The sequence below is a fragment of the Magnolia sinica genome, chromosome 11 (genome assembly GCF_029962835.1).
Source record: "Magnolia sinica isolate HGM2019 chromosome 11, MsV1, whole genome shotgun sequence".
NCBI classification, from domain to species: Eukaryota; Viridiplantae; Streptophyta; class Magnoliopsida; order Magnoliales; family Magnoliaceae; genus Magnolia; species Magnolia sinica.
Genome location: NC_080583.1, coordinates 83215275 through 83240696, shown reverse-complemented (window position 1 = coordinate 83240696; position 25422 = coordinate 83215275). Strand labels below are relative to the sequence as shown.

The following is a 25422-nucleotide window of genomic DNA, read 5'->3' as shown; positions in this document are numbered from 1 at the left end:
ATACATGACCTAAAAAATGAAGCAGCTCGTGGACCACGTCACAGGAGAAAGTGGGGACGTCGACACCCACGCTGACCTAGATGAAGGGAAAATACAAATATCAGTTTGATCAAAAACTTTCGTAGCGTAGTCCACTTTACATTTTGATCTGCTTCATTTTTGGGCTCATGTGCTAAAATGAGCCAGTGAAACGGATGGACGGCTTATCCTTTTCCTCTAACCGGTCATTGTTCAAAAAATACACTGGTTCTTTAGCTGATCGGCGTACATCTAACGGACGGTTAAAGAAGAGGAATAAATAAATAAAAATAATCAATGCCGTATATTCAATTATTCAGAACGTGCGCTAGTTCTTCAACGGTTTGGAAATTATTGGGCCCTGATCCATGACAACGTGTGTTGTCCAAATGAGTCCACTGCTTGTGTGATCTGAACCATCAAAATGATGTGCCCGAGTGGATGTTGGCCATCACTCCGGCCAGATTAGAAGATCTTAGTCACCAAGCATAGAAGATCCTTTTCTTAACAGTATAGCGAGACGTGGAAGCATCTTGGTCTCTGCGTGAAATCAACGAGCTAGGCATATATGTCTGTATCGCGTGCATCGAACGGTGCTCTGTGGGCCCCACCATGATGTATTCATTTTATCCACGCCGTACATCCATTTTAGGGTATGATCCCCAAAACGAGGCAGATCGACCCTAGGAAGTTTTCAATGGTGGGTTCGATCACCAATATTTTCGTGTGGTGTGGTCTACCTTAGGTTTGGATCTGCCTTATTTTTAAGTCTCGTGCCCTAAATTAATGATCTAAAATGGATGGACGGTGTGGATAAAACACATACACTATGGTGGGGCCCACAGAGCACCGTCCGTGTTAGTATGGAATCCACCACGTCCGAAGGAATGAGCGAATGGGGCAAGTGGCGTGTTTTAGCTGTCAGGAAACGAACAACGAACCAGCATATTAGAATATTCTTCCTTTTCCCCAGAAATACGCATTGCGAAGGTGCTATGCAATTATTGAACCTTGACGCTCTGGCAGCTACTGCTGATTCATACGCAGGCATCAGTAATCGTACACGTGGCATAACGGAATTCAATGGAACAGCCCTCTCAGTGGGCCCCACTTTAGATGGATTACTAAAAAAATTACTCGACAAGTTGATAGCTTAAACGGCTGATTCGTGGAAATAAAATGGATGGTTGAGATGAAAGATTGATTATTGGTCTGGATTTAGTTAGCATCGCGGCATTATACATTTAGTATGATTTGGAGGGTTTATTTATTTATTTATTTTTTGGGAGCAGATTCCGTGACTCTTGTCCTTTTGAACACGTGACAACATGGATGAGATTGCAACCTTCCAATCGTAAATGGGCGGTGGCCCAAAAATCAGAATGTTAGGACAGTTCTAGCCATTTGCTAGCAGATGAATCCCAAAATACAAAGATCAGCAACGCTTCTCATTAAGTGAGAGAAGGCCGATTTATTAGACGGTTGAGATACTTCGATCAACGAAATGCTTTTGTCAACGGTGAATCTACGGCTGGGCCCACTGGATGCGGATAATCATACACGTGTGTGGTACGAAATCTTTTTAGTTTATGTGGACGTCATGTGCACAATCCCACAGTGCATGTGCATGAATCATCGATAGGATGGTGTTCTGTTGGGCCACCATGATGTATGTGTTTTATCCGCACCGTTCATCCATTTTCCAGCTCATTTTAGGGCATGACCCAAAAACGAGGAAGGTCCAAATCTCAGGTGGGCCACACTACAGAAAACGCTGGTAATTAAACATCCACCATTAATTATTTTTTTTGGGGCCACAAATAAACGTTACAGTGGGCCCTATGAAAGTTTTAACGGCGGGCGTTTGGTCATTGATATTTTCCTGGAGTGTGGTCTACCTGAGATTTAGATTTTCCTCCTCGGGCTAAAATGGATGGACGGCGTGGATAGAACTGTATATGTGGGGCCTACATAGTACCATCTACTGGCAAGTCTCTCGAGGAGGTGGTAGTAGAAAGTATGGGAGTGATCGAGACTTTTGATCTGGTGGGCCACTGTCTGAGTTGGCTAGGGCCAAAGGTTGCAACCTATCAGATAACCCTGACCGTCCAATTGTTGTGCATTCCAATAGTTAAATGTGAACTGTTTCTCTTAACCGTTCATGGTGTAGGTCACTTATCAGAGATCTACGGTTGACACTGCAATTGATTCCTGGTGATTGGACTATCCACGTGATGGCCCATCAAATCAACGGCTCTGATCACACATTTATGTCACGTGCCCCATGGTAGACATGGCAGATGCATCAATCTCATCCATCTATCTAGTGGGCTAATCATGGATGGCTGTCTTTCGAAAATCACACCCATCACACAATCCCAGTCCTTCATGTTTCTTCACTTCCAAGCATTGAATGTCGACTCCTAGCCATTTTTTGTTTCTATCCGTTGCTTTGAATTCGATTTGTCAGATGGATATAATATTAAATCTCTATATATCTTCATTTAATATCCATCCATAGTGGACCCCACCATATGGAAGGTCGTGATCGATACATCAACCGTTCCTGATGTACCGTGGACAGATGGCTCTACCACGTTCCGGTCCTCCCTACTACACCGATCCCCCTCTCCATTTCCAATGGTAGTTTTGTAGTTCCGTCCAAAGCCAGGGACATTGTTTCTCCCCGTCCTGCCCCTGTCTGTGAAGATTTCGATTTTCCTCTAACGCGATTTAGAATCTATTGTGTGTCGCAGCATACTGGGGCCCAGATTCTGATTGATCCGATAATCATAACCGTACATATTGTGTAATATATGTATTATTTTCCAAAAAAGAATAATCACTACAGATGAACTCAGAAAAATGGAAAGACTCGCTTCAATGGCTGTCATTAAACTATAAAAATCAATGGTGTTAAATCACCGATGAAGATAGATAATCTGAGAATAGCTTATTTATGATAGTAACGAAAACTTGGACAGTTGAAATCATCAGTAGATTTCAGAATGTGGGCCCTGGAGGGTGGCTGGATCCTCAGTCGCGGCGGACGAAGACGAACTCCTCTCTCTCTCTATATATATATATATGGAGAATACGCCCCTCAGGAAGCGTGGAGAAGAACTGAAAAACGAAGAAAAAATAAGAAAAATCTCACTTTAATGGCGGAAAACTGTACGGACTCAATCGTTTCTCCAAATGCTCCCATTTTTCTTTTTTCTCGATTAATTTTTCTAAAGAAATTGTTATGTTAAAAAACAATTTTTTTTTCCTTGTAATGTAATGAAATTAGATTCGCTTGACGACTTCCTCGCCGTCGCCGTTGAAGCTGCAAAAAGCGCCGGAGAGGTAGAGAAGAAAAACCCTAACCCTAATTTTTCGAATTTTCTTTCTTATTTTATTTTTTTTTTTCTTTCAGATAATTCGGAAAGGATTTCACGAGAAGAAGCTGATTGAGCACAAAGGCCAGGTAATTTTTATTTTATTTTCTTTATTTATTTATTTTTCGGATTTCGCTTTTTGATTTTTGGTGGTTTTTTTTTTTTTTTTTCCTTTTTGGTTGTGTGATGTGAATATGCAATTTGCGTATTTTAGCTGCGTTCCTTTTGCGGATATGCTATAAAAGTTGGTTGGTTGCACGCACGCGCGCGTATGGTCTTGACCATCTATCTATCGCAGCTGCACATGCCAATGTGGCAAATATGTGCAAGATCCGAGCCGTCCATCAGGTGGGCCCCACTGTTTAGGTAGTCTGGTATAGAAATGGGGCTGGTCCACTTCTCAGGTGGGCTGCGTTGTATGAAACAAGGATAAATAAAGCGACTTCTTTATCTTTTTCTCTAGCAGCTCATTTGTTTCATCGACTGTGGCCCACCTGATGAGTAAACCCGCCAGGTTTTCTGATTAGTGTGGGCCACCTGAATGGATTGCTAGGATATTGCATGTGTACCACATTAGCACGTGTACTGGCGTGTAGGTTGGCAGGGTTGTACACGCACGTGGGATTAGCAGAATGCTGCTTCCTAAAGAGATTGCTAATTACTATTTTTACATGGGACTTTAGCCTTTGGATCTGGGGTCTTGTTTGAATGATCCAAATCGTTTATATGATGGGCCTCATCAAGAATAGGGAATACTGTAGAAAACTCTCATATTGGAATCTCTGTTTACCGTTGTTTTGTGGTCCATTGCTAGGATCTTCCAATTTTATTAAAAGTTCTTTTGTGGGTGTAACCATCAACAGTGAGCCCATCATATAAATGGTTTGGATCATTGCAACATGAACCCAGATCGAACAGCTATGAGCCCACAATCCTTGTAAAAGATAGCAATATGTTGGGATGCACTGTAGTAGTCTTCCTTCCAAATATGGGACTTTGAATACAGTTGAATTCATGAGGAGCTGATAGTGTAGTATTCAATCTCACCGAAACAAAATGAGATTGATAGTCAGCTGGTATGCTTCAATTGGCCATCCCATTATCCGACCATTCATTGGGTGCCCGTCGCTATTCCGGACCGTTCATCGGGTGCACCTTGCTGTTGATAATTGTGCCAACTGGATGATTCCAACCATTGGATCTGTTGGCTATTGGATGGCTGAAAGAAAAAGAAAAAGAAAATAAAAAAAACAAATGTGCCATACTCTGATTAGACATAGGGCTGTGATGGGCTGGTCCCATTGAGCTTTCAACCTTCTTTATCAATTGATGTTCATGCTATGTCTAAGAGCCCATGAGCCTGGCCCAAGCCCAACTCGGTAAAACCCGTTTATGATTTTTTAAGGGCATCTTCTCAATATGTCTATCATGTATTTTTCCATAACATATCAATTCTTCTATGATAGTTTGTTCCTCCTTGATGTGTATTGCAATGGATGATTGGATTGGTGTGGTTTTTCGTCCCTAGGACATGCACATTGAGCACACCTGATGAGCAGCCTGGATCTTGCATCAAAGTGGGTGTGTGTTAATACTTTCCTAGCTGAGCTTGGCGTGTGCTCTTCCCAGACATAACCATCTCACATGCGGGTTGGGCCTCTTTTTTCTTTTTTTTTTTTCTGTCGTGGGCTTGGACTGGGCTCAGACCTAGGTTTCACTTTGCAAGTTGGGCTTGGAAAGACCCAGCCTGGCCTAGGCCATTGACAGCCCTAATCAGATGGTTATGGTCTTCCAAACGGAATGCATTTTGTGCTAAAGGATGATGCATTGATCTGCAATGGTGCCAACTGGATGGATGGTCGTGATCATAGGCCAGTTTTTTGATACATGCAAAACTACTACTAATTTCATTTCACTTGGTGAAAATAGTCTTGGAGTATCATTCCCTCTTCCATATTTTAATCCTTCTTTTTTCTTTCTTTCTTTCTTTTTTTTTCCCTCCTTTCTGTAATAATGGATTTTTGTTCTTGGATTGAAGGTGGATTTGGTCACAGAAACTGATAAAGCCTGTGAAGATCTCATATTTAATCATCTTAAGCAGCATTATCCCGAACACAAGGTGATTTCTTCTACTGATTTTTTTATTTTTTTTTTACCAATATAAAAACCTAGCAGTGGTATTGATGCGATGTCAAGTTTTTAGATTTGTATCTGCACTATTGGTATTGTCTTAATTTCATTCAGCTCTCTTAGTTCATAGGTGAAGAAACTTCAGCTGCCTTTGGTACTGCAGAGCTGACTGACCAGCCTACATGGATTGTCGACCCTCTTGACGGAACAACTAATTTTGTTCACGGGTTAGTGCAAATTTCTTCTCTTTTGTAGTGGGTCTTTTTATAATTAAGAAACTTGTATTGGTGCTGCCTAACCAATTGTTTGGCCTAGAAAGTGTACATTGGCCAAGAAGTTTCCCAGAATGACCACTTTTGTTGCCATGGGGCAATAATTCATGAGAGTGGAGATATTGGGATGTTACCCATAGATTTCAAGCTAGCTGGAAATGGAGATGTGTGTCCGGACTTCTATATGATCGTTGTGCACCACTCAAACTGAAAGGGTAATTTTATAGGATAACTATAAGATTAGCCATGCTTTATAGAACAGAATTTTGGGCAGTTAACAAACAACATGTAAATAGGATGAGTGTAGCTGAAATGAAGATGTTGAGATGGATGAGTGGCAAGACAATGAAGCATAGAATCAGAATTGAATGCATTTGAGGGAACTTAGGGGTAGCACTAATAGGTAATAAGATGAGGGAAAGTAGACTCAGTTGGTTTAGTCATGTGCAATGGAGACCAAGAACTGCGCTGATTAAGAGTGATTCAGTACAAGTCGAAGGTTCTAAAAGGGCAAGGGGAAGGCCCAAATGGATGTGGATGGAGTAAGAAAAGACTTGATGACCCGTGATCTAAATGAAGGTATAGCCTTGATAGAACGGAACTGTAGAACAGGATTTATGCAGCCAACCCCAATTAATCGGGATAAGGCTTTTAGATGATGATGTTGAGAAAGCGTACATTGGCCCCACCTTTCAGTGATCCAAACTGTTCATGTTATGTATTACGAGTCTACGATGGTGGTTCCCTCAAAATTCTCATCCACCAGATGCTCTTAACTATCTGATTTTATTGATTTAAAAAACAATAATAATGAAATAAAATCTTAATTTTCTGATTGGTAGCCTGCAAATGGATGGTTTAGCCAATGGTTTAAATTCAGCAAGAATCCACTTATCATAGTGAGGAGATTTTTGGTGGGCATGGCCCCCATTCATGATGGGGCTCACCAAAATGAATTGCTGGATCGCAGAAAGGTGGACTTGGCTGCCAAGCAGACAAGGAGATTTAATTTTGTCAGGCATCCTAGTTTCCTTGTCTATAATCATGAGTCCTTAAATGATTAAGGGACATACTGGTGATCTGCCTAACCAAATGGCTTTTCTGTGTGGCCCAGAAAGTGTAAATTACCCCTACCTTTCACTATCCAGGCTGTTCTTGTTAAGGATTATGGATGCTCATACCACAAAATTCTCATCCATCTGGCAGTTAGCTTGCAAATGGATGGTTTAACTAATGTGACAGGATATAGCCCACCTATCATAATGAAGAGATTTTTGGGGAATGACCCTTTTATAATGGGGCTTGCCAAACTAAATGTCTGTACGACAGAAAGCTGAACTTGCCTGTACAGTTGCTGGCCAAACAGACAAAGGGCATTTACTTTTGTCAAGCATCCTAAGTTTCTGCATTTATTATAAGCAGTGTGGTAATTGTGACTTGCTATGTGTAGGTTTCCTTTTGTGTGTGTATCGATTGGTCTTACAATTGGAAAGGTTCCTACCGTTGGTGTCGTTTACAACCCTATAATCAATGAGGTGGGGCACATGCCATATTCTCTTCTCTTCTCTCTCTCTCTCTCTCTCTCTCTCTCTCTCTCTCTCTCTCTTTTGGGTTTCAGTATATGCTTCTTCTTTTAGCTGAGCAAGGAATTTTCAGTTAACTGTAAAGACGACCTGTCTGGTTTGCACCAATGCATGAACTCTATCATCCCTCGTAACACATGCACAGACTTGAAATCTTATAAATGATGATCCCTGTGAGCTGCATGCTCACATTTCTATGTGACTGTATGATAATGTTGAATATATTTTTTTTGAAAGATGAGATTTTATTAGCAGAGAAAAAAAAAACCACTCAGCAGCCCCACGACTGCACCCCAGCGAAACCTAACCCAAAGCTTTACGCGCCCAGTCCCTAAACAGGCATAAGACTCTAGAGAGAACTCCGGCTGGGTCTTTTTGCATAGCTCACGGCTAGGACCAAAAATCAAGTTCTGGAGTTTGTCATTGGAGCTTAAACTTTTTTTTTCTTTTTGGATAATGGAAACAATTTATTCAAAAATAAAAAATAAAATGAAAGAAGTGGAAAATCATCCCACATTAAAGAAGGTCAACTGGCCCGCTTTCCCACGAGTGTTGGTGATTTGTTTCCCTATGCTAGCAAACATTTGACTATAACCAAGTCATGTATTCATTGAAGATGAATGACAACCTCTAAGGCTCTAAGTACTTGAATGCATGCCCACACCATTACATTCCTTGAAACCACTTGTAAATTGATGTACAGATGTTGATTCTTCTCTAGATGCTTTAGCTTCTGCCTTGAATTGGGTGAACCTGCTGGCCCAGAGAAAGTCATTATTTTTATCCCATATTCTAGTCTTGAAAATTTGTACACTAGATGGGCCTAGATTGTCAGTCGAAACATAAAACATTATCTATGTTCAATTTCTACTGGCCAAACGGTGGGTTCCTCCATCTTTCCTTCTTAATTTTTGGTCTACCACCATCCACTGTACCCTTATAATTCTTCATCAAATCCAATACTGATGCCCTGGCAAATCCATCTTCAAGAGTGCCCAATTTCAATTTGGCATTTTTTGGCATTTGTTGATCTCCACCACCTTCTCCAAAGGGATATCAATGCTCTCAGAAACCTAGTTGCTTTCTTAAGAGGATCTCCCAACTTCTCTTAACAGTGCCCTTTCTGGAACTTCTTTTGTTGCTTAAACTGAAACCACACATGTTAGTGAATCAGTCATTTTGTTCTGAAGTTGTGGCATTGGTCGAATTTATACAAGTGTCTCTGGAATACCACATGGAATTATCAGGCCGGACATATTGCTTTTCAATGTTCATGTTTGTGTCCTCCTAAGCGTTTTGAGAGGACAGGTAGTATTTGATTTATATGTTATTTTTGGTTTGATCATCTTCCAAGTTTAGATTTGTGTTTTATTATGATTCTGAGTGAATTTGTATAGCTCCATTCTAATTTGTGCTGTTTGTGAGTTTTAGCTCTTCACTGGCATTCGTGGACAGGGTGCTTTCCTAAATGGAAAATGCATAAAAGGTGAGAACACTTCTTCCCAAGGGTCCGTCTGTTTGGGTAGGGGATCCCACATAATCAGGATTTAGTCTAATCCCAATTTTGGCGGGCCCCATGCCCTCCATGTAGGATTTTTCTGCACTAAACTGGTGCTTTCCTCCACATAAACTCCATTAGCAGTGTCTTTGGTTTTTTTTTTTTTTAAAATTTAAAACTTCATTATCGTGGGGATAAAAGGCACCACTCTAATCAGGCAAATCCTACATGGAGGGCATTGGGCCTGCTATAATCTGGATTAGATTTAATCTCGATTATGCAGGATCCCCTACCCTAGTGGACGCTAAATTTAACCCCTTCAGAAATTCTTTTGTATCTTGAATGTTTCGAATTCTTAAACAGTGTCCTTAAGTTCCTTAATCTGTCATTTTTAAACCCTAATATGCCAAAATCTTGAATGATACAGCATCTTCGCAAACTGAGTTGGTTAAGTCTCTCCTCGCAACAGAGGTATGCAAACCTTTCACATGATTCTATTGTGAAGTGCCAACATAATATATGGGTTCTAGCAATAACTGCGAGAAATCGGCTTCTTTTATTTTTTGATGCAGTTACATAGCTTTGGTTCCTAAAGCTCTTGGGGCTTATTCGTCTTGTAGCCTGCTTCATCATTGTCGTGCAAAATTGTGTTTCCCTTTCGGTGTTTATGATACTGAATGATGGCATTGAGGTGTGATTGTTGCGGAAGGAACACAATAATCGTACTTTCAATAATATGTCTGCCACCAAAGAGGCTGTGTTCCTTAGGGCCAATGGAAGAGTCATTTCTTGCACAATGGAGCTCAATCTTTTTTTAATGGATTTTAGAAGGGAAGATGTCATGGGTGATTGGGTTTTTTATATTTTCAGGGGTAAGGGGGGTGTTGTGGGGTTACTCCGCAAAATCCTCCTCACTGCCATGTCCCTTTGCTTGTATTCTTCTTTTGTTCGGTCTAAGCAAATTTCAGCTTTACCATTCAAGGAAAATGATGACGATCATCATCATAGTCCTGTCCCAGTTATTTGGAATTGGCTTAAAAAATATTGTTTCACCAGAAATTGAAGCAACAACTCTTGTACTTGTCAGGATCTATAGGGGGATTGTTTGCCTCTTGGCATGACACCATGCCAATAGCCAGCGATATAGCTAATCGGAGACTAGCCTTGTTGGCTGGTTTGTGGACTCTTTGGAGAGAGAGGAATGATCACTGCTTTAGGAAATGAGTGGGTCCCTCTCGGCAACTATCTCCAAAGTTTTCTTAACCATCTGGAAATGGGACCCTGATTAGAGTTTGGTCTTGCTCTCTGTTTTCCCTGTTCTTTTGTTGTTTCCTTTTGCTTTGTATTCTTTTTTCCCCAGGCTTTTTTAATACAATTCTTTACCTTTCCATAAAAAAAAAAAACAACTCTTATAATTGCTTGGTGAAAGTTCGACGTTTGGCTTTCCACCTGTCATCAAACCTCCTCTACCTGGGCTTGGGACCAACTGCCACAATCTCTACCAGGTGATTCAGGGCCTTTAGAGGTGATGGTCAAGATTTGTCCAAGCTGTAACCAACTGGCAAGCTAATCAAAGGATATCAGATTTTATTTTTTGTTATCTATAACAATGAGATATTGTTAAATGGGAAAGAATCACAAAAACCCATCAATACATTGGCTAGGAATCATTGATACAAAAAGAGGTTCTAGAGACCCCTTGGCTAACAAATTGGCATTGGTGTTTGCTTCCCTAGTGATGAGGTCCAAGGCAATCTACGAGGGTGATGAGGTTAACCTAAGCTCATTGTTGAGAGGGAGATAGTTTCCAAGAAAGACCCTGGAGCCTAGGCAATTACATTTTGAGGAGTCTTCTTGAACAAGGCCCAACAAAGCAATCCAAAATATTCTTTCACCGACTTCGATTGCAAGTAACTCCGCTTGAATCGAGTCCCCATAACCAGAACATAGAATGCTACATTTGTGGTGACATTGACTGTTTTCATGTTGGTTGTCCACCCACATGCAGTGTGCACTTGAATTCAACCTCCCTTGCTAAGTAGAACTCCATCTGCTTATGGGTTAGTTGCAGGATCCTTCTAACTAGATGCCCAAGACAGTGCTCCTATCTGCATTAGGGCACTTAAACAGTCCAATTGATTGATCCAGAATACATTTAATGGGCAACTGTGCAAATATGACACCAATCTGATGGTCTTAACCATCTGATCAATGGCCTGTAATGTGGATGGTTAAGGTCATTTGTGCAAAAAATAGGTCTAACCAATAATTCAATCCATCTACGTTATAGTTCCCATCATGGATTGCTTGTGATTCTCAAGAATCATTTCTGTTACGCAATCCTAACCATCCCATCCATGGCTTGTTAAAAGGATGGCAACAAAAGGTAAGGCCAAATCTAAGGATGGATTTAATCATCTGATTGGTCTTCTTTTTTTTTGTTATAGCCCTTAAAATGTGTTCTAGACTTACTAGACAGTTTAGATCAATCCATTAGACTGTCCAAGTTACCGAATACAGCTAGGGGTACTATAAGTGATAGAGCTCCGAGAGCATTGGAGCATTTCTCAAAGATGTATGTCTAAATGTTTGTTTTTTCTTTGATGTTCCTAGATGGGGAAATGACATTTTTAACACTGCCACCGTTCTATCCATGCTTATGCAGATCACCTTGCCGAACACCTTGCTATCCATATAAGGCACCTGCACAAGTGTATGAAAGAGGTTTGTTCATAGAAACATACTAATATTTGTTTTCTGCCAATGACTTGATCAGGTCGGAACAACGCGTGATAAATCAACAGTGGATACCACCACAAATAGAATTAACAGCTTGATTTTCAAGGTAAAGCTACAATTGGTCGTTTAATCTCCATTTCGGACTCGAGCGCTTCTTAATCATAGAGTTGGGTCCTGTGGTTCATCAGGTGAGGTCCCTTAGGATGAGCGGCTCATGTGCTTTGAACCTCTGCGGCATCGCGTGCGGGAGGCTTGATCTCTGCTACGAGTTTGGATTCGGCGGCCCTTGGTATGCTTGTGAAAATTGGTTTAAATTCAGGAGTTGATATATCCACCCTTTTAAATGCTCACTTCCACCCACAGCAAGGGTAGCTTGGTCATTGCAGAGACCGTTTGAAGCTCTTCAGATGACCAAATTACTTCTGTAAAGGTGGAAATAACACTCCCCTTCAATTCATTTGAGCACAAGAATCTTCTTTAACCTTGTTTCTTGATGTTTGCTGGGCTGTTTGGGGACATTCAGGGATGTTGCTGGTGGTGCTGTGATCGTTCAAGAAGCAGGCGGTCTAGTGTTTGATCCGTAAGTCCCATCCTACAGAGAAACCCTGTCTGTAAAATCATTTAATTGTATAGGATGGCTATAAATAAGACCAGTCATGCTTTATGGGACTAAATGTTGGGCAGTTAAGGAACAGCATGCCCATTGGCTAAGTGTAGCTGAAATGAGGATGTTGAGATAGATGAGTGGCAAGACAAGGATAGAATTATAAATAAATGCAATTGAGGGAATTTAGTAGTAAGGTAGACTTAGATGGTTTGGTCATTCATCAGGTGGGTCCCATGACAGGAACAGTTGGGATGGGATGTCGACCATTAAAAACTTTCCTGCTTGTGTGGGGCCAACTATAACAGGTGCAGGACATCCAATCTGCCTATCATGTGCATCCATTGACCCTCTCTTAGGGTCCTAAAACAAATTCAAGCCCTTATGTTATTTGAAGACATTCCTGGGATTTATCGCTCTAAGCTCTGTGTTGTGTCGAGGGTCAAGGGATTGATTCACACAACATTTCGAATATTTTAGAAGAGCTGTGGGGTGAATGCCTTACTTTCTACATGATAAGCACTTGACAAGTTAGCCAAATGCAGAAAACCATTTACCTACAAGAACTTTTCCACTTAAAGCCAAACATGATAGAATATAAAGAACTTACTAATGAAACTCTTTACGGGTGTAGAGTGTTTGCAACTAAAATTTTCACAAGCATCCAAATGACCCCTATGTGTTACAAACATGAATAAGCATCTGGTATTATTTTATTTTATTTTTTCTTGTGGTTTGCATCAGATTGGGTGGAGATTTTGACATCATGTCGAGGAGAGTAGCAGCGACGAATGCTTATCTCAAGGACCTCCTTGTCAATGCACTAAAGGAAGCCGAGTAGAGCTGCCAGTCCCGAGACTGGAAGGCCTTCATTTATTAGTATTTTTTTAACCATTTATATGCCACTTAGCTATACATATCAAGATACGATAGCGAACTGGCTGCTGCCCCAGCCACTTATTCTAATGCCCATTTTTTAGTTGGAAAGCTGAACAACTATTGAGGTTATATATTTATATGAGGTGTACTTAACCCCTACAGGAGTCCTTGAAAGGTGGGAATCATTTTGGTAATTGATAGTATATTTTGCAATATGATGATTTTGAGGGTGATTCAGGAATTTTAGTAGTGTAGTTACTTGAACGGCATTGGAAAAGCATGCCAAGGGTTCGCTTGGACGCACCCTTTGAAGGGGTGTTTGAGGCCTTAAATGCCATTCTGATCTAAACTGTTGTTTTATGTTGTGCGTTTGGATGCACTTTGCAAAACCTGGTCGACAAAATTGGCACTGAAACGTGTGATCGACCGGAAAAGCAGGTTGAAACCCCCTTTCTAGAAACTCCCTTTTAAGGAAGTACACGTCTAAACGGGCCCTATGGGCCTCTTTGATTTAGAGGATTCCATGGAAAAAGAAAATAGTCCCTCCTGATTTGACATTTTTCTGCTTTTTAATTTGTAAAGAAAATGAATTCAACAAATTCATTATTAGCCATCTTTGTATTTACCATATTCTTTGCGGCCTGAGTATCAACTAATTTTCTTTCTGGTTTCTTTAGAAAGCGTTCAATGTATTTTGAATTCTTTTTTCCTTTCTTTACCCTTTCGAGATTTTAACCTGAAATTCCTCCCTAGCTCTGATTTTACCAAATAATGCCCTCCCGTAGTCAGAATTCTGCTGTGGTGTTTTTTAATGGAGCGGATTAGGGAAGGTCCTTACTAGATAAATGTATTCTATACACATGTAGTCCATACATGCAGTGCCCACTGCCCGTTTGCCGACCCACGGTAGGGGCCGCAAGGCCCCCATGAGCCCGTGTCGTTGGTGAAAGCCCCCCCACACCTTTGAAGCGAAATTCCTATCGGACAGTGGACTGAATCTTTTGCAAAAAAGAATGGAATATGGGCTAAATGTCTGCTCAGCACATCCCACTTAAGCGTGTTTGGATCGTACATCATGAGGATGTATTCGTGTTTATTTTCTACTAATTTATTTCTTTTGGGTTGGGTTATTGGACCCAATCCATTGATCAGCCATCTATGCCAGTCAGTTGGGTAGGGTTCAACCTTAGCCCAACCCATTTACTTAAACAAGCCACATTTCTAACCCAAGCCCAACCCACCACCCATTTAGCTTGGCCCAAACCCACCTCAGAAGTAGGTTGGGCCATTTGGCCCCATTACCACCCTATTTATATTAATGGAAACACAAAGTCGGGTAGGGATAAAAATTTCAACTTACCTGTTTGTTTTGTGCACTCTGGCTTAACCTTTCACATGTTTGTGTTGTGCACTCTCGCTTAAACCTTTCGATTCCAGTGAATGCTGCTTATCATAGAATTGTTGCCTCATGGACATGAGATTCTTTTCAACTTTGGGAACGTTGGAAGGAACTATATTTCAGTGAGAAGATCTAATTAATGTAGCCGACCTGATGGAAGCTCAAATCTCACACACATGCTTGTGTTTGGATGGATCATGCCTTGCATGCATGTGGGCTTAGCAAATCTGAAGAGGACGTATTTGAAATGCAGTTACTGATACAAACAAGGTGTATCTTAGATTGCCAATCTAGGCATGCTCCTAGTCTCATATTTGGGACCTTAGACACTGTGTCCAATCCTAAGATTTTGCTCAGTCCATGTAGGCATTTTCCAGGCTTCAAAAGTAGTGGTCAGGTCAGCCTGTGGGTTAACTAGTCCGACTGGCTTCTGAGGTGGGTTTGGGCCAAGCTAAATGGGTGAGTGAGCTGAACTTACGTGTAAAATGCTATCCATTTAAATAAGCCGTCGGGTTTGAGTTGAACCCTATCCAACCCAACCCACCCATATAGCTTATCAATGAGTTGGGCTAAATGACACAACCTGACCCGGCTAAAACCCGAACCAGATTAATAGATAATAAGTAAAATGTATGTATCCACTAATCAGGTAGGCCTTGTTATTCTTTCGTCCTATGTTCCAATTTTTTTTAACCCAATTACAACTAAATAGGTGAGGTCATGACAAGCTTGGGCCTGATAAATTTTAAGTGGGTTAGGTTAGATTAGTTATATTCCATGTATGCAATTTCTAAGTGCTTTTCAAGTGGGTCAGAATTGCCCATAACCTTCATAGGAATACCCTATAATATTGACATGGGCCTAGTAAAAAAAGCGCCGGGTGTGGATGTGTGTGTCAAAGATGGATCTCACAAGGAAAGGATAAAGATTTCTTTAAAGGGATTGTTTGGATGCCTATAAATGGGGCTAATTGTAAATGATTTATAATCTACGTTTGAATGTTAAAAAATATTTGTTGTAAATCATTTGCAAGTAAAAAAGATGTGATTTCATTTGCATGCTCTATTAAACTATAGATGGAAAGACTGCGCTCTTCATTTACAAGACTTAAATAATTTAGAGGATAATATCTGCTTGCAACAAACAGAAAACACATGTTTTCCTTCGTACCGCTGCATTAAATAGTGTGGGATGATGTGGCCCAATCAGATTGTGGTAACCAGATTATCCAAATTCTTTAGAAGCTTAATTAAACACAGACAATTATTTATTGCGGCTAAAATTTTAAAAGTTATACCATCATTTACCTGTGAATCATTTACCACAGAGATCATTTAAGGGCATCCAAACAACCAAACTGAAAAGGCTATAAAATCATTCACCACTTAAATCATTTAAGGGTATTGAAGTAAAATAATGTTTATATCCTTCTTATGAAAGGACACCTCTGGCTTAGAAAACTGGCACTGCTAAGATGGGATTAGTTATAGCAATTCAGGATGGAAATTCGGTTGGGCCCAAAACTTAAGTGGGCCACACCATAGGAAATATCGGGGATATAATGCCCATTATAGGCCACAAAAAGGTTCTGGTTCAGTATAATATTTTCGTGTTTTCAGTTCATCCCACTGGGACATGACCTTATCAACGGTTTGGATGGTATTAAAATATGACAGTGGACCTAAGAAGGTTTCAACGGTGGGCATTTCCCTCCTTACTTTTTCCTTTGGAGTGGCCCACTTGAGTCTTGGATCTGCCTCAATTTTAGGCTCATGTCCAAACATGAGCTGGAAAAATAGATGCACGGGTGGATTTCTCCAAAACTTCATGGTGGGCCCCACCAAGTTTCCGAGGCAATTCCCGCACCTCTCTGTGTGCCTGCGTATCATCCGTCAAACTCCGCCAGAGTACAAAATTTCTTTATTCAACAGGCAACTTGGAAGAATCAGATCGCCTGCACTGACAATGCTTGAAAGCGAATCTAATTCCTAAATCCCCTCTACGAAAATCCATCCACCATTTTAAAGAGGAGGAAGAAGAAGAAAATCTCTGCTACATTTCCTTAGGATCTGAAAATGGGATTTTCCATGACTTTTTCTCTGGATTCTCAGTTTCTGTACAGAAATACTACTCATCAGAGAATGATGAAGCTTCATGTGAAGAATCAAGCTTCATGTTTTAAGCTTAAATCTAAGATTCTCTCTGGAAGAATTCTCATGTGCAGGAATGAGTCTATTGAATTTTCAGAAAGAACAAGCCCAGATGAGGTAAAATTTATAATAATTATTTTTTTTTTAAAGGACCAATTTGATTTATTTTTTTTCCCTTTGATTTTAAGCCGTTTCTATATTGGATTATCTGACATTATGATTTAGAGATTTGGATTTCTTGTAGAAAACATATCAATTTTTTTAAAAAAATCTGTTTGAAGAATCGAAGGTTGCTGAGATGAGAAGAACCCATTTGACATTTTTTTTTCTTGATTTTCTCTCTCTCTCTCTCTCTCTCTCTCTCTCTCTCTCTCTCTCTCTCTCTCTCTCTCTCTCTCTGTTGGATTCTTTTAAATTTGTGATTTTTGTTAGTGTTGTATAAGTCCCGTTTGGATTTCTTGTCGAAACATATCAGCGAAATTTGTGATTTTTGTTAGTTCTGTAGTTAGTCCCATTTGGGTTTCTTGTAGAAAACATAGTTTCCTTTTTTCATGATTGTGCTTTTATTGGGTTCCTTGAAATTTGTGTTTTTGGTTAGTTTTTTAAATTCTTTTATGCTGAATTTGTTGTAGAAAACTAAGCTATCTAATTGAAGGGTAGCTGAGAGAAACACATTCCCCATTTTTGCTCGATTTTTAGAATTTTTTGCTCCTTCTCTGAATGCTAGTTTCTTGAATTGTTTTAATATTTTTCTCTGTTTTTCTTCGGCCACTTTGAAATTTGGTGATTTTGGATAGTTTAGGAGAAGACCCATTTGGGTGAAACTAATGTAATGCAGGATTCCTTATAGAAAACAAAGTTATTTTATCTGTTCGATGAACGTGAATTTAGCTCATCTGGACGTCTCTGCCATTTCTCTCTCTTTGTTTTGGTATGTTTCCCTCTTTTTTTCCATGATTAATCAGTCATGAAATTCATGATATTTGGTGCAACCAAATGCACCATTAATATTAGCCAAAATACATATATTGTGTTTTGCTTTTGCATGGTGCCACTAGGTTTATTTATTTATTTTAAATTTAAGTTGTGGAGTTCCATTCATTGACTTTTTCTGGACGTCTCTGCCATTTCTCTCTCTTTGTTTTGGTATGTTTCCCTCTTTTTTTCCATGATTAATCAGTCATGAAATTCATGATATTTGGTGCAAGTGCAACCAAATGCACCATGGTTAATGTTTGAATATACTACTAACTCATGGTTAATGCGAATTCCTAACCAATGAGGCAAGCTTGGTGTTTAGGGTAGCATGGAATATGGTAACTGCATTAAATGGACTTCTATTTGACCCGAAATCACAAGGGATAAGTATGGGAAGGTCGCAAAGTGAAGTGCCTAGTATCCGCTGACATCTGAGAATTGAGAATGAAATGGATGGACTGAATCTGGCTCATCGGAATGAATTGTATCGATTCTGGTCCCCGGGTGAATCACACTTGGAAACCAATGTCTAAAACCACGGTGCTATTTAGGATGTCAATGTAGATTTTGTAATGCCACTAGCTCTTAGTCCCTGGGCCAATTACCTCATGTCCCAAGGACTATTAAATTTCCTAGTATGTCAATGTGTGCCCTGGCATGGGTTTCGGACACAACTGTTTTAGTAAATGGCTGTCCTTGTTATATAGTCTTAAAGCACTGCCACTAGCTGCTAATGAAACTCGATATGGCTTAAGTCAACCTGAGCCTTGGTTGAGCACCTGAATTGACCTTTATTTGAAAACTTTGGGGGCTTCTTGGCTGAGTGGACTTGGCTTGGTCATATTTTGTCAGGGATTGAAAAAAGCTCAATTGGGTCACAACTTGGTCAGGGTTTGTTCAAAACTCTGCTTGACTTGGTTGACTTGACTCAGCAAAACTTTGAAAAACTTGATGAATTCAACACAACTTTTCAAGACTCTACAATACCGGTAAATTTAAAATATTACCGAGTCTTGATGTTCAAGACTCAAAGAAAATCGCTTGAGTAACTTGACTCGACGGACTTTCGAGTCAGGTCAAGTTTTCGAGTTTAAAACTTTGGGGTCGAATCTTTGTTCCCCTTCTGGTGGAAGCATCACAACCAATGCCTTGTAAGTATAGAAACGGGCAGCTGAATGGATTGTTTTTCATTATTTGATCTGATTTCTCCTCTTTGCACATGTTTGAGCTTATTTCTTTTCTATCGAATAGTTCTTATTGATACCTGTTTTAGAAAAGGAGAGCTGTAAAACAAATTTTTTATTCTTCACTTTCCTTCCCTATTTAATGCCAGCTTCAAGCATTCTTCAATATATGACTGCATTATTGTACATTGTACATTGTACATGGCACCTTCTGTAGCTTGCTTGAAGAGGGAAGGAGATAACTCCATGTAAATCTCTTCTGGCAAGTCTAGTTCAATGAATGTGTTATTGCTGAACTTTATTGGCAGTTCATCATTTTCACTTTAGTTACTAGACGGAGAAATGGATGCAGGAGATGATGCAAGAGATGGATGCGTAAAGCATCTCATTTTACCACAACTGTTATAGTATTTAGCTAGACATGTGAAACAAATGCAGGAAATGAGAAGGTAGAAATGTTGATGTTTGCAAGGGGAAAAAGAGCTTCCCATAACTATGGTTTCCACCAGCTGTAGTCAAGACCAGATAGGCTGTTCTCTTGCACAGTTTCAAGGATATCATTTATCTGTTTGTTGTACAAGTAACAATATGCTCTTTCACGGATAGAGTTGTGTAAGATTTTCTCCGTATTGCATGCTTTCTCAAGTAACTCTTGGAATTTAAATTCAGGTTGTCGTGTGTACTCTAATCCCTCCTGCTCTTTTTCCTGAACTAACTTTAGGGACTGTGTGGATGCACCCTCAAAAGGGCCGTTTGACACCTAAACACCATTTTGAGCAAACCTCTCACATGGACGGCTTTCTTGCATTTAGTCCATTTCAGATGGTTAGAGATCATTGTCTTGGTACCAAGATCATCGTAGTTCCGTTTTCTTTTCGTTTATCATACCTTTTCAAACTGAAAGGCTTTCAAATCAACAAAAATTTCAAACTCTTCTCGCTTCTTTTGTTTGTAATCTCTGTGAACATGGATGCTATGTATTGATAGAAGATAGATTTACCGTTTTACCATTTCGATAGCTTATGTGGATAGGGAAAAGCGTCGATAGTCCTAACAACTTGTAGAGTTCCAATCCTCGAAGGCTACAATTTGTGAGGATTTTCAAGCAAGGCCTCATTTTGAAAATAGAGATGCATTCAAACGGCTGATTAGTCAATGCCATTGCATTGCTTGAAGGTGAAAAAAGAGATACAGGGGTGCTATGAACTCATACATAGGCTTGGAAGAGGAGTCATCTACCTGGGTTCTTCGAGAGTGAAGACTGACCATCCACATTACTTGCAAACATTAGAGCTGGGGAGAGAGGCAAGTAATTTCTTTCTCCTTAACATTTTTAAAGAGTTTGTCATGCTTAGGGTTCATCGCTTGGCCCATCCATGATTGGGTTGATTTGATGTGTGGATGTACAAGGCGGACCATCCATCAAATATCATTGATTGGACAGTGGAAAATGATCGAGTGCAAACATTTTCACCACATTTGTGGTACAAACGAGTTGTATGGGCCGTCATGACATCTACTCAAACCATCATGCACTACCCCCATTTTTGGTGGTAGGGGCCCTATTGTGATGTGGTCATGACATCCACTTTGACCATCATGCCCACCCTCCCATGTTTGGTATGGGCCAAAAAATCGTGCCGATCGATGACTCGGGTGCGCTACACCATAGGGAACACTTGAGATGGCATGTCCTCCCCCTCCCAGCTATTCTTGCTCGTGCAGCCCACTGGAGTCATGAATTGACCTGATTTTTTTGGTCCATGGCCAAACGAGGGATGGCTTGCACGATGGATGTCATGAACACATCATGGTGGAGCGCACACAACTGGACTGCACTATAATTATAGTGAAAACCTTTCCACTCGATTATTTCTATCCAGCTGATTTCTGGACTTCAAATGGACATTTAAAAACATGAATGATAACCCTCCATGTTCAACAGTGACAATAGGTCGCTGATGTTGTCCAATCAGCGTGATTTTCATCTGAGAGCGCAGCGACATGTGCTCCATTGATGGGCTAAGCATGATGAACCTCAAAGAGGTTTACTATGTCGATTTAGTCATGTATGAGAGATACTCCAATTCTCTCATAGCACTATAAGTTATAATTGTCATGGTTGCATCGGGACACTTACACAGTCCGATATATCGATCCAGACCATTCATTAGGTCCAACACACTTTTTATGGGCTACTACGCAAACAGCACATGGTTTGACCAATACTGACCATTTGATCAATGGCCTTTAATATGGATGGTCAATATCATTTACACAAAATAAGCCCAATCAACTATTTGATCCATCTATCATCCTCTTCCTACAGATTGCAAGCCTTTTGGACTGCACCTCATGGACAGGAGCAGGCCCGGGTCTGATGGACGCCGCTACTAAAGGTGCTCTCAAAGCACAAAAACCAGTGGGTGGATTCAAGATAGACAAAGAAGCAGGCCAATGGACATCATCAAAATTCCATCCCTACCTCCCTTCTGAAACCTATCTTACTTGCAGGTAAGAATTTAGCAACAACCTAGTTTGATGAGTTTGCAAAGAACCATACCGAGAATATAAGTTTGTACAAGCTGGTCCATGATTTGGTGATCCAGGCCGTTAATCTGATGGGGCCCACAATGGATGGACACACCACAAAAAAAAAAAGTCCTTGACGGGACATTCCACATTCAACCAAAGGAAAGGCCAAAAATAGGATTAGTAGGCTCTTCCCAATCTGGTAGAATTTGGGGCACCATGCATCCACACCGGGTCCCATTCATGGTTTGAAATGAGTGACGCTAGGTACCTTGGGCGCCAAGAGCCTCGTGGGTGAAGTTTCATGAGATCCACCCCGTCTATCAGGTACATTGCCTCATTTTCACCTTGGAAACCAGGAATCATGACCATCCAGATGTCAGGTAGGCCACACCCTTGGAAAAACTTGGGACAGGCTGCGCACCATAGTGTTCGTGTAGGGCCCCCACTTGTGTTTATATGCCGTCCAATCTGTTAGTGTGATGTTCCTCATTTGGGGTGAAAGAACTACCCAAAAATCACCTTATTCCAAAAACTCAAGTGGGCCATACCATGTGAATTTAGAGGCTTTTAGGTCAGATTCTATGGCGTGGCCCACCTGAGTGTTGAATCAGCTTGATTTTTGGTACCAACGCTCACTTGATGGATGGGGTGAATTTTATGCTCATTATGTTGTTTTCCCCTAAGCCGACTCCTATTCTGGTCCTGTCAATCCTCGTTTTGGTCTCATAACTCGTCCATGTTCCGACCAAAACCAATGCTTCGATGTTCCTACCACGCCAACAATCCGGATCACGAACCATGGGCCCCACTTGTACAAACTGAAAACCCAAGCACACCACATACATCCACCAATGAAATCTCCGTCACCGCTAGAAATGCCACAGGTTCTTCTCCGCAAGGAAGCACGGATTGGTCGACGCGGTAGTGAGGAACACCCCATCGGAACGGACGGCCGTGGTCGCATTGCCCGGCGGGATTGGTACTCTAGATGAAATCTTTGAGATACTAGCCTTACTTCAGCTGAAAAGGATAGGATCAACACTTCCTGTTCCCTTCATACTAATGAACTATGACTCTTTCTATTCAAAGCTTTTAGGTTTCCTTGATGATTGTGAAGATTGGGGTACTGTTTCCAAAGGAGAGGTTGCAGCACTGTGGAAGGTATGTAGTGATAACTTTGAAGCTTTGGAGTATTTGGCAGAGTTCTATAATCTCCCTCAAAGTAGAAGAAAGTATAAAAATGAAATTGGAAGAGATAGTAGTAGTTGAAGTGAGGAGAGTTTCAGTTGTTATAGGAGTTCCTTCATCCAATCCCAAAGCTTGTAGGAGACCATGGAAAGAACTGAATATCAATGTTCTCGTAGCTCTAAAGATGGATTGGGAAATTTTGGACATGAAAAATTCATGATTTGAAAACTGAAAAATCTTGACTCTGACCCTATGTTTGATTCGGCCGGGTTGACTTGATGACTTGAGACTGAGTCTTGTTACTTGACTCGACTCGGTATTTGATATCTAAATGTTGTAGTGGAAGTAGATATTTAAAATAGTGAGCTTTGTTAAGTGCACAGGCATGTGCAGTAAGACTCATGTACACGCCAGATCCAATCCATCCATCAAGTTGGTTGATCTTCTACATGTTTTACAAAAATAAATCTGGTCCACTCGGCCTGTGGGTCCCAATATTGGAAATGGGTGGATGGGTTGCAAACTGTGGCCAACCTGACTAGTTGATTGCCATGATACTTGGGCTATGGCATCAATATAGTGGTATCATTCTGATAGATGGATTGCACCTTGGATCTATCATGCCCTGCTGGCACATGTGTGATGTGTAGATGTCATTGCACTTGATGGACACAAAACCTGATTGGTTTCCAATTTTGGACCCCACATGTTAGGAACATAGCAGAGACCCAATCAGATCACTTTGGCCAAAATGGTGTTTTTCATTTTATCAGATCATTTATCCTTTCATAACATTAATAAGCTGCTTATTTCTATGACAGCAATAAATCAATGGCTAATTTAACTGAAGTTAGTTTTGTAAAATGCTGTTTAAAAGCTACTGAACACCTTAAAATGACCTATGACCTAAAGCAAAACAAAAATAAAAATGGGAAGGACATGATGGACAACCAACATCAAGGTGGGCCCCATGTGACGGATGATCCATATCAAAGGTGGGCTTCACATGGTGAGCAGTGGACATTGAAGGTGGGCCCCACATGATGGGTAAATAGCATCGATGGTGGGCACCACATAATAGATTACTCACATCAAGGTGGGGCCCACAAAATGGACAGTCCACATCGAAGATTGGCCCTGAATAATGAATGGCCCACATCCAAAGTGGGCCCCACATGATGTACAACCAACTTCAAAGTTGAGCCCCCTATGATGGATGGTCCCCATTAAAGGTGGGCCCCTTGTTTACACTCATTTCCAGTGCCCTAAAAACCACCACATGGTGACACTACGCGTTTGGCATGCAAGAAAGTTGTACTTGCACTTGAAGAGATCTGTGGTTGATTTTCCTTTAGTATTATGTATTTCGTTATTAATGTAATGGCACATACCCTTATGTATGCCTTTAAGGGCTTTAGAGGAACATGTCGAAAGAATGAATCTAATTACATATCTGACTATGATATTTTTGGTGAGGCCATCTCTTAGTTCTTCCAAAATGAGAGATTTTTTGAAAGACATTAAGAGAATTAGCAGTGCTTGAGAAGGTTCTGAATATTAGGAGACTGGACCATTCTCCAAGCCCATCCGGCCTTGGTTCAAACTCAAGTAAAGAGAGATAGACACATCGGTTAGATCAGGTTCCCCTCTCCATACATCAATTGGGATTAAGAGGACAGGGGAACTAGATCCAATCCAGTCCAATAACATATCAATAGTATCAAATCTCGCCTCACTTGAAACCATCACTTTATGGATGGTCAAATACAAGAGGCGGTTTGATCAGGACTGCCCAACACCTAAAAGTGGCGGAGGCGGATGGTTAAATACAAGAGGTGGTTTGATCAGGACTGCCCAACACCTAAAAGTGGCAGAGGTGGGCCAGCAGATGACCGGTCCTGATCGTGGTCTCGTTGTCTGTATTAGAGAAATCTTGACATTCCTGACTTGATCTTTAGTGGGCCACGAACATCTTCTTGAAAGATCAGCTACAAGATCTAAAAGGCCAGCAAGTACAAGTATGAATGGAGTCCTTTCTTACCAGTGCAAGCTTTCTTCCAACAAATTGAGGTCAGCTTTTAAATGATACATTGGCAGAAGTTCTATGATGATCGGGCCACACCGGATATGGCTGTACAGCAAAACCACACAACTTACCCAAAATCAACCAAGGCCCACAATACTGTTATGGGAAATGATGAGATAGAGCCGAGGTAAATGGTGGATCTGGACTCTATCACAGGTGGGCCACAGTTAGAATTTCAGCCTAAATGAATGTTCTAAACATGAGATGGTTGGCCTTCAAATGGTTGAAGTGCAAAAGGGGTTAAGAAGCTGCAGTTCACGCAGGAAAGGTGAGTAAAATGCATGTGGATAGGACTGTCCTGGTTAGTGTCGTTTTTGCAGCAGTGGATATTTAAGGCAGAGCCCACTAGGCGGACGGTCCCAATCCCCTGTCTGGCCTTCCACTTCAGGGGTGCAGGGTGGCTAAATCATCTCATTTCCATCGGTCATATGATGAAAGGATTTTTTCACATGCATTCCGACTAAAGCTGAACTTGGTTCGGGTCAAAACAAACCCGACTAACCCAACCCGAGTTCCAGCTGGGCCGGGTTGAGTTGCGTTAGGGTTGAAAAACAGGCCCACTTTGATACTAACTCAAATTGATCTGAAACCCGACCCGGACATATAAAATAAATAAATAAATAACCCAGATTTGAGGTTTCAGATCTAAGATGCCATGTTGGAGGTTGCAATTCCGGCAGGTGCAACTAAGTTCTGAACTGTGATTTCAGCCCGCATATACCCGCTGCACCCAACCCAACTCAGTGCTGACTCGATCCAACCAGGTACCTGTGACCGGGTTGGACTCAGTCCGGGTTAG

At 40.9% G+C, this 25422-nt stretch overlaps 2 protein-coding genes across 2 annotated transcripts; both read left to right on the top strand.

Annotated features, from left to right (window-relative positions):
* The first annotated feature begins 3071 nt into the window (after positions 1 to 3071).
* On the top strand, positions 3072 to 13316 carry LOC131219545 (inositol monophosphatase 3). The gene is made up of 12 exons (XM_058214743.1): positions 3072 to 3192; positions 3311 to 3366; positions 3437 to 3487; positions 5437 to 5517; positions 5652 to 5755; positions 7251 to 7335; positions 8815 to 8869; positions 9309 to 9352; positions 11658 to 11726; positions 11809 to 11909; positions 12144 to 12200; positions 12969 to 13316. The coding sequence occupies exons 1-12, from the start codon at positions 3180 to 3182 to the stop codon at positions 13063 to 13065; spliced, it is 813 nt and encodes a 270-aa protein (XP_058070726.1). The 5' UTR covers positions 3072 to 3179; the 3' UTR covers positions 13066 to 13316.
* A 3146-nt stretch (positions 13317 to 16462) lies between these two features.
* LOC131219544 (probable cytokinin riboside 5'-monophosphate phosphoribohydrolase LOGL10) lies at positions 16463 to 22985 on the top strand. The gene is made up of 4 exons (XM_058214742.1): positions 16463 to 16769; positions 19991 to 20119; positions 21144 to 21328; positions 22234 to 22985. The coding sequence occupies exons 1-4, from the start codon at positions 16578 to 16580 to the stop codon at positions 22616 to 22618; spliced, it is 891 nt and encodes a 296-aa protein (XP_058070725.1). The 5' UTR covers positions 16463 to 16577; the 3' UTR covers positions 22619 to 22985.
* The last annotated feature ends 2437 nt before the right edge of the window (positions 22986 to 25422 follow it).